Source organism: Ascaphus truei, chromosome 12, assembly GCF_040206685.1.
Source record: "Ascaphus truei isolate aAscTru1 chromosome 12, aAscTru1.hap1, whole genome shotgun sequence".
Classification (NCBI taxonomy): Eukaryota; Metazoa; Chordata; class Amphibia; order Anura; family Ascaphidae; genus Ascaphus; species Ascaphus truei.
The window spans coordinates 16,999,580-17,008,988 of NC_134494.1; the positions used below are offsets into that span (position 1 = coordinate 16,999,580).

Sequence of the window (9,409 nt, forward strand, 5' to 3'; positions counted from 1 at the left end):
GTGGAGGGGGACGGTCACAGAGGTATCCAGGAAATGTATAGAAAGGTCATCTTATATTAGACATAAACCCAGGATTGTCTGAGCCTGTCCCAGCTCAGCAGGAGTAGGGGTCACCCTACATTAGATATAAACCCAGGACTGTCAGAGCCTGTCCATGATAATCTGCAGCCAAGAGGGCACTGTACCTACATAGTATATGCATGTGGCCTGTACATAGCAGGTAATTTTGGATAAGGATCTGTATTTATACCTATAACAAGGCCAGGCACATGACACTGTATAACCTGTGTTCAGAGGGGCCCGCCACACATTGAGAATTGTGATCTATTTTCAACTATAATCATTACAAAACTCCCCGTGTTATTTAATATAACTTTATATAATTATAATATATTTCCAACTAATAATTGAAATTAATTATAATCATCACTGTCGCAGCATCAGATATTAAAACACGCTTAGTCTCTTTCATTAAAATATATATATATATATACACATTTATACACAATGTTTTATTCATATTAAAATTGTTAGTGTATCTACACATTAGTATATGGATAGTGTGAGTTTGCTTACACGCACTTTATATAATGTTTAATTTAATTATGTGTTTTATATAATATTTATATTTTGGTATGTTTTTTTTTATGTTTTATAATATGGATTTCATTTTGGGAGACCACCCTTCTAGTGGACACATAATATTTAAGTTTAAGAGCTAATTTGCATCGGCGTTATTATATATATTCACTGATGCAAATTATGTTACATTTCCTTTTTTTTTTTTTTAAATAAGCTGTTATCTAGAATTACCTCCATCAATTTATGAAGGTTCACTATATTGATATAAATAAATGTACTCACTATACATTTAATATGAATTATTAAATCTTCATTAGCTTTTGCACATTTGCACTTATTCATTTCATATTGATATATAAAATTAATTATTCACTATTTAGTATCTATTAATTTTATATGGTTAATTATTAGATTACCATCAGATTTTGCACATTTGCACGTATTAATCCTATGAGAATCGTGCTCTCCCGTTGATGAATCAACTTAATGTTGTTGATTTTCATTATGATCATGTTATTTGATGTATGTACTTCAGTAGGCTCTGATTGATTGACTGATTAATTAATTTAGTACCATTTGTGGGTATAAATCAGCAACCTCATCGTTGTAGCGCTATCCCGTGATTGAAAATAAACGTTTATCCATTTGGGTGATTATACAGATTCTTTGTTTTCGCAAATAATTATGGTACGACACAGGTTTCTTTGCAGTTCCAAATATCATTTATTCTGTAGGCATTTTACAATATTTAAAACCAGAGACAGAACATGAAACACAGACAGAGCTCAGTGCACATCCAGTGAAACTTATACACGGTACAGTGCCTAAATATATATGTATAGATATCAATTAAATAAAATGGTCTTTTAGTTTAACATTTTGGCCAAGTGTTGTAAGCCCCTGAGCCATTACACGGCAGACCACATCTCAAGGGTCCCTAACACTAATATAAATTCTTAATATCCTGAGCATTACCAGGAAGAATGATTTATAGTAAATCTGTCAAAATTAGTTGCATAGTTCTAAGTCCGTGTAGTGGCTCAGGGGCTTACAACACTTTGGCCAAAATGTTAAACTAAAAGACCATTTTATTTAATAGATATCTATACATATATATTTAGGCATTGTACAGTGTATAAGTTTCACTGGATGTGCACTGAGCTCTGTCTGTTTCATGTTCTGTCTCTGGTTTTAAATATATATTGCCATGCTCAGTATCACTCCTCTGTGGCACTTATATGCTTATATATATGTTGTGGTTATTTTGGGGGTTCAATATGAGCTTGTAGGTGTCCTGTATGTTTGGCATTTTACAATATCAAACTTCAGTTAGTACAGGCATTTACAGGTTAACAATGAAGAACAGACTTGGGCTTCAATTTTCTGTTCTTTTCTGTTCTAACTCAACTATTGAGAAACTTGATTCATATAGTAATTGACCAGCTACTAATTTAACCTATGCATAGTTTGTTAGCATGAACGAATACAATAAACAATCCTTGGAAAAGTCTGGGCACAAATCCTACACTCTTATCTTGGCCTTGGGCATACTTTTCGTGTAAACAAAATGTACTATAAACAATTCACATGTTCTAAGTTTCTACATAATAATTATTTTTAAGTCTTACAAACTAACATCAGAATAGAGTCTGGGTGACAAAAATGGATACAAACAACATGGATTCCGAATTCCATTTGCACTGATGAAGCACGGTGTACGTGCGAAATGCATTGAGGTATCGGCGCTACGTCATAGTGTGTCTCATGTCATATGTCATTACACCATTGTGTCATACTCTGTGACGTATACATTCTCCTGCGGCGAGTTGTGGTTCGGGGAGCCGGTGCACCGAGTCCTTTCTGTATTGCACCTACAGACCCACGCATATTGGAAAGCAGTGCGCAGCGCATTTTATTTGTTAGTTTTGGATACATGTTATGTGTGGTTTAATATAATTACCCAATACTCACCTCTGGTACGCTGTGTCTTTCCATATATATATAAAATATATATTACTTGTGAGCACATTCACGTCTTAGACCGGTCTGCAATCCTGCTTTTCACCATTACCACCAAGCATACAGTGCTTCCACTGCAGCAAGGGATTCTGGAAAATGACATGCAAATGAGCACACTGTGCCACATTTTGCCTTAAATCCATTATTACTTGGAACCCTTACGGCAATGCTCGCTCTTTTAAACACAGCTTTTAAACACATGTAGATATATACATATACATTTCTTTTTAGGGATTAATTATTCAAGTTATTAGGATTATTATTGTATTTTTGTTTACTATAGGTATACCAACATTATTCTATCTACAATACCTGTGGATGTTATTTGTTTTTTTTTATATATATATTTTTTTATTTATATATATTTTTTTTTTTTTTTTATATATATATATATATATATATATATATATATATATATATATATATATATATATATATATATATATATATATATATATATATATATATATATATATATATATATATATATATATATATATATATATATATATATAATAACATAGTGCACATTTCATTGGCAGCGCTGATGATAAATACTTAATACTGTATAGGGTAAAAGTTACAGAAGCAGAGCCACGATCTGAAGCCTGACTCCACAGGGACGCAGAGGAGGAAGCAGTCTCTGGGAGGGAGAAGGTGCTGTCAAGTTCAAATATCCTATTCTTGCCTTTGCTCCACCCCTACAGGAGGGTGTATCCTAAATGCAAGCGGCCATTGGCTTATATGGGTGTTATCATCTGTTACATTTAAGCAGGCAACACAAAGGGGATTGGATGCATGTGCAATGACGTTGGGGACAAGCTAGAGAGCCACCCATAATATAATACCAGGAATTGCAAGAGAAATAACATTGCAGAGGCTGGAGGAAACAGAGAGAGGCCACCAGCACTTGCAAACAAGGGGTGAAAAGGAGCACAGACCCCCCAACCCCTCAAAGAAGTTGGAAATACATGACATGGGGTGTAGTGGATAAGGAAGAGGATTGAAGAAGAAGCCACCAGTGGAGATGCAATAAGGGATTTTAATGATCAAGGAAGATTAGAAGGGAGACGTGAGGGAAAGAATAACATACACCTATCCTTTCATCAGTAGGGTTTTTTTTTAGTAGGGTGAGGGAGAGATTTGATCAGAGGATGTGAATCAGTCTTATGAATGTAGTGTGATCGGTCCATTCCTGGGTCTTCTTCTGCCGAGCTGGACACATTGGTGCCTGCTGGGTGATACATTGCATCAAGTCAGCGCTCTGTGACATGTTCCCCTTGGACTCTTCCTGGAACATTTCCTTTGCCGGCTGTGGCTTCCTGGGCATTTATCATATTGGGGTTGCCAGCTGCCTGAAGGAACATGCCCCATTCCTGGTGGAAAATGCCAGAAACATCTATGGAGCCTCAGCTGGAGCCCTCACTGCTACAGCCCTGGTTAGCGGAGCCTGCCTGGGTGAGTAACCTATAGGATCCATACATCCAGATAGTTGTGTGTGTCTATACTGTATACGCTGATTTTTGTATGCCTGTGTGACTGCACCAGTACTGAAACTGTGTGTGTGTGTGTGTGTGTGTGTGTGTGTGTGTGTGTGTGTGTGTGTGTGTGTGTGTGTGTGTGTGTGTGTGTGTGTGTGTGTGTGTGTGTGTGTGTGTGTGTGTGTGTGTGTGTGTGTGTGTGTGTGTGTGTGTGTGTGTGTGTGTGTGTGTGTGTGTGTGTGTGTCAGATCTCAGTATAGAAGATTTCTCCTCCCCACACAGGCTTGTTCATCAAGGATCCATTTAAGAATGCATCATTTCTTTCAGCAGACAGTGACAGCATGGCACAACGTTTCGGGGGGTGTCCCCTTCTTCAGGGATACGTGTATGTCACATCCATATACTGTACAGTGATCTTTCTAGCTGGATGTGGGAACCACTGGAATGTATGTGGATCTGTACGTACCAGGTCCCAACATACAATATACATACAACAATACTGTATATACAACATACAAACATTTGAGTCAATACAATTCACTTTTGTTTTGAATATAGGAGTGCCTGTCCTTTTTTTAAAATATATTTTTGGACAATATGCACCCTCCCTTTACCTTTATTTTATATTCTGTTTTGTGTGTGTGAGCTGTTTCTGATTTTATACAACATATATACGACAATATACATACAACATACAACATACCTATCTATTGATCTGTGTGATACACACACACACACACACACACATACATATATATATATATATATATATATATATATATATATATACATATATATATATATATACAAACATATACACACACACACACACACACACACACACACACATTACCTGATATATATATATATATATATATATCAGAACATCCCACATAATACTGTATATACTGTATGTTTTTCTGGCGAGGTAGAGCGCTATACATTTATATATCAGAATAATGTATCTGGGGAAGCAGATCTAAACAATACCTGTGTATACTGTATTGGTCATATATGAAAGTGCCTATATTTCACATGCTGTCTGTAGTTGTACCATATCCTGACACATCATATTTCCGTAGGATCCAGACATGCAACAAACACACACACACACACACATCATAAATATCTTTGTTAAATTCACGTAAAACTAGTGGTCACAACCCTATATTAAATGTGTCAGATTTATATATACAGAAACTTTTATGTACATGATTGTGTTTTGGTCTGTGTCATTATCATATAAATAAGTGTGCGTCAACAGACATTGTTTTATGTCTGGATAGACTAGACAAGTATTTTTAGAGATGAGTGGGACGTATTTGCATAGAGACAATACAAATAGGACATGTAAATAAAAACTGTGTGTCCCAGGTCAAAACACAATACCATATGTGTGTGTGTGTGTGTGTGTATATATATATATGTATATATGTATATATGTATATATATATATATATATATATATATATATATATATATATATATATATATATATATCATTGTCTATGTAAATACACACACAAGTGACATGCATGCCTCTAGCCTATTTTCCACTGACAGTTTTGGCGTGCCTCAGCAAAATTCTCTCTGTATATTTGCAGAAATATATAATAGAGGGCTTTTTTTGTGGGAGTCCTGGCTTATTGTTTATAGGGGCCAACAAGACGCCCCTCATATAGTGCTTATGAAATTATTCGGAATGGTCCTGGAAACTAACAGGGAGAGTAGGAGAAATACTTATCTTACCATATTTCTTTTATTTTATTTCATTACTTTTATTATTAAAAAAATGATTTTTTTCGTTAGCGTTATGTGTGTGTGTGTATATGTATGTATATATATATATATATATATATATATATCGATCGTTCTATATCCCACTCTAGGATGAAAGATCTATCTATCTATCTATCTATCTATCTATCTATCTATCTATCTATCTATCTATATATATATATATATATATAATATATATATACAGACCATACGATACCGGTTGCAACACGACATCAAGGGACAGCACGCAGGTAAGTAAATCATACATTTTCTATATTTGATAGAAGACACAAAAAACGATGTTTCGGTCCCACAGTGGGACCGAAACGTCGGTTTTTGTGTCTTCTATCAAATATAGAAAATGTATGATTTACTTACATGCGTGCTGTCCCTTGATGTCGTGTTGCAACCGGTATCGTATGGTCTGTTATTGCTTTATGGGATAAGCACCAAAACTTATTTACTTGCACACACACCTACATACAAACAAGAAGTAGCAGTGCGCTTGTGGCCTGCTTACAGAAGCAGATCTATATACTGCCTGTGTGCATGTACAGTACTTCATGTGTGTGAGAAGTCAACACACCACTAATGTAATCTTCTCACGTGAGAGGCTATGTGTCTGCTCAGCTACAATGCTCTACAGACTGCGGGCTTGTGTAATAGTTATGTGTCAATAATAAAGGGTTTCGTATTGTGGACCAGAGACTTTACAGGTACTTACACTACTACGTACACCCTCTCAACAGGTACCTACACTACCTACACCCTCTCAGCAGGTACCTACACCCCCTCAGCAGGTACCTACACTACCTACACCCTCTCAGCAGGTACCGCCACTACCCACACCCTCTCAGCAGGTACCTACACCCCCTCAGCAGGTACCTACAATACCTACACCCTCTCAACAGGTACCTACACTACCTTCACCCTCTCAGCAGGTCCTACACTACCTACACTCTCTCAGCAGTTCCTACACTACCCACACTCTCTCAGCAGGTCCTACACTACCTACACCCTCTCAGTAGGTACCTACACTACATACACCCTCTCAGCAAGTCCTACACTACATACACCCTCTCAGCAGGTCCTACACTACCCAGACCCTCTCAACAGGTCCTACACTACATACACCCTCTCAGCAGGTCCTACACTACATACACCCTCTCAGCAAGTCCTACACTACCCACACCCTCTCAGCAGGTACCTAAACTACCCGCACTCTCTCAGCTACAATGCTCTATACAGACTGCGGGCGTGTGTAATAGTTATGTGTCAATAATAAAGGGTTTCATATTGTGGACCAGAGACTTTACAGGTACCTACACTACTACCTACACCCTCTCAGCAGGTACCTACCTACACCCTCTCAGCAGGTACCTACCTACACTACCTACACCCTCTCAGCAGGTACCTATACTACCTACACCCCCTCAGCAGGTACCTACACTACCTACACCCTCTCAACAGGTACCTACACTACCTTCACCCTCTCAGCAGGTCCTACACTATCTACACTCTCTCAGCAGGTCTTACACTACCTACACTCAGCAGGTCTTACACTACCTACACCCTCTCAGTAGGTACCTACACTAACTACACTCTCTCAGAAGGTCGTACACTACCTACACCCTATCAGTAGGTACCTACACAACCCAAACTCTCTGCAGGTCCTACACTACATACACCCTCTCAGCAGGTCCTACACTACATACACCCTCTCAGCAGGTCCTACACTACATACACCCTCACAGCAGGTCCTACACTACATACACCCTCTCAGCAGGTCCTACACTACCTACACCCTCTCAGTAAGTACCTACACTACCCACACTCTCTCCACAGGTCCTACACTAAGCACACCCTCTCAACAGGTCCTACACTACCTACACCCCCTCAGCAGGTCCTATACTACCCACACCTTCTCAGCAGGTCCTACACTACATACACCCTCTCAGCAGGTCCTACACTACATACACCCTCTCAGCAGGTACCTAAACTATCCGCACTCTCAGCAGGTACCTACACTACCTACACTCTCTCAGCAGGTCCTACACTACACACACCCTCTCAGCAGGTCCTACACTACCTACACCCTCTCAGCAGGTACCTACCTACACCCTCTCAGCAGGTACCTACCTACACTACCTACACCCTCTCAGCAGGTACCTATACTACCTACACCCCCTCAGCAGGTACCTACACTACCTACACCCTCTCAACAGGTACCTACACTACCTTCACCCTCTCAGCAGGTCCTACACTATCTACACTCTCTCAGCAGGTCTTACACTACCTACACTCAGCAGGTCTTACACTACCTACACCCTCTCAGTAGGTACCTACACTAACTACACTCTCTCAGAAGGTCGTACACTACCTACACCCTATCAGTAGGTACCTACACAACCCAAACTCTCTGCAGGTCCTACACTACATACACCCTCTCAGCAGGTCCTACACTACATACACCCTCTCAGCAGGTCCTACACTACATACACCCTCACAGCAGGTCCTACACTACATACACCCTCTCAGCAGGTCCTACACTACCTACACCCTCTCAGTAAGTACCTACACTACCCACACTCTCTCCACAGGTCCTACACTAAGCACACCCTCTCAACAGGTCCTACACTACCTACACCCCCTCAGCAGGTCCTATACTACCCACACCTTCTCAGCAGGTCCTACACTACATACACCCTCTCAGCAGGTCCTACACTACATACACCCTCTCAGCAGGTACCTAAACTATCCGCACTCTCAGCAGGTACCTACACTACCTACACTCTCTCAGCAGGTCCTACACTACACACACCCTCTCAGCAGGTCCTACACTACGAACACCCTCTCAGCAGGTCCTACACTACCTACATCCTCTCAGCAGGTCCTACACTACCTACACCCTCTCAGCAGGTACCTACACTACGAACACCCTCTCAGCAGGTCCTACACTACCTACACCCTCTCAGCAGGTACCTACACTACGAACACCCTCTCAGCAGGTCCTACACTACCTACACCCTCTCAGCAGGTACCTACACTACGAACACCCTCTCAGCAGGTCCTACACTACACACACCCTCTCAGCAGGTCCTACACTACACACACCCTCTCAGCAGGTCCTACACTACCTACACTCTCTCAGCAGGTCCTACACTACGAACACCCTCTCAGCAGGTCCTACACTACATACACCCTCTCAGCAGGTCCTACACTACCAATGTTATACTATGTCCTGACTATTTGTTCCACTGCATAGATAAAAGAGAACACAAAACAATGATATAACCGATAGCATAGCAAGTGTGACATGTATGCAGTGCGTAAAGGGTTAAAAATGTAGAAGCCCTATATGTGCTACAACGCAGTTAAAACTGGTTAAAAAAACAGAAACGCCCTAAGAAATAGTGACAAAAATCTAACAAAAAAGTGCAAGAAACAATATCTATGCTCCTGAAGTTTATTGCTGCAGCAAAGGTTATCACCGCCTTTCTCCGGGGGAGACACCTGTCAGTGACTGCTACAACTACCTGTGTGTACTT

The 9,409-nt window shown here is 39.9% G+C and overlaps 1 protein-coding gene across 1 annotated transcript in view; it reads left to right on the forward strand.

The window, feature by feature from the left end:
- Nucleotides 1-3,383: 3,383 nt before the first annotated feature.
- Nucleotides 3,384-9,409, forward strand: part of PNPLA2 (patatin like domain 2, triacylglycerol lipase) — a 52,112-nt gene continuing 46,086 nt past the window's right edge. Inside the window, exon 1 of the mRNA XM_075566833.1 lies at nucleotides 3,384-4,059. Coding sequence (XP_075422948.1) covers nucleotides 3,873-4,059 — 187 coding nt within the window. The 5' untranslated portion in view covers nucleotides 3,384-3,872. The remainder of the gene's footprint in view (nucleotides 4,060-9,409) is intronic.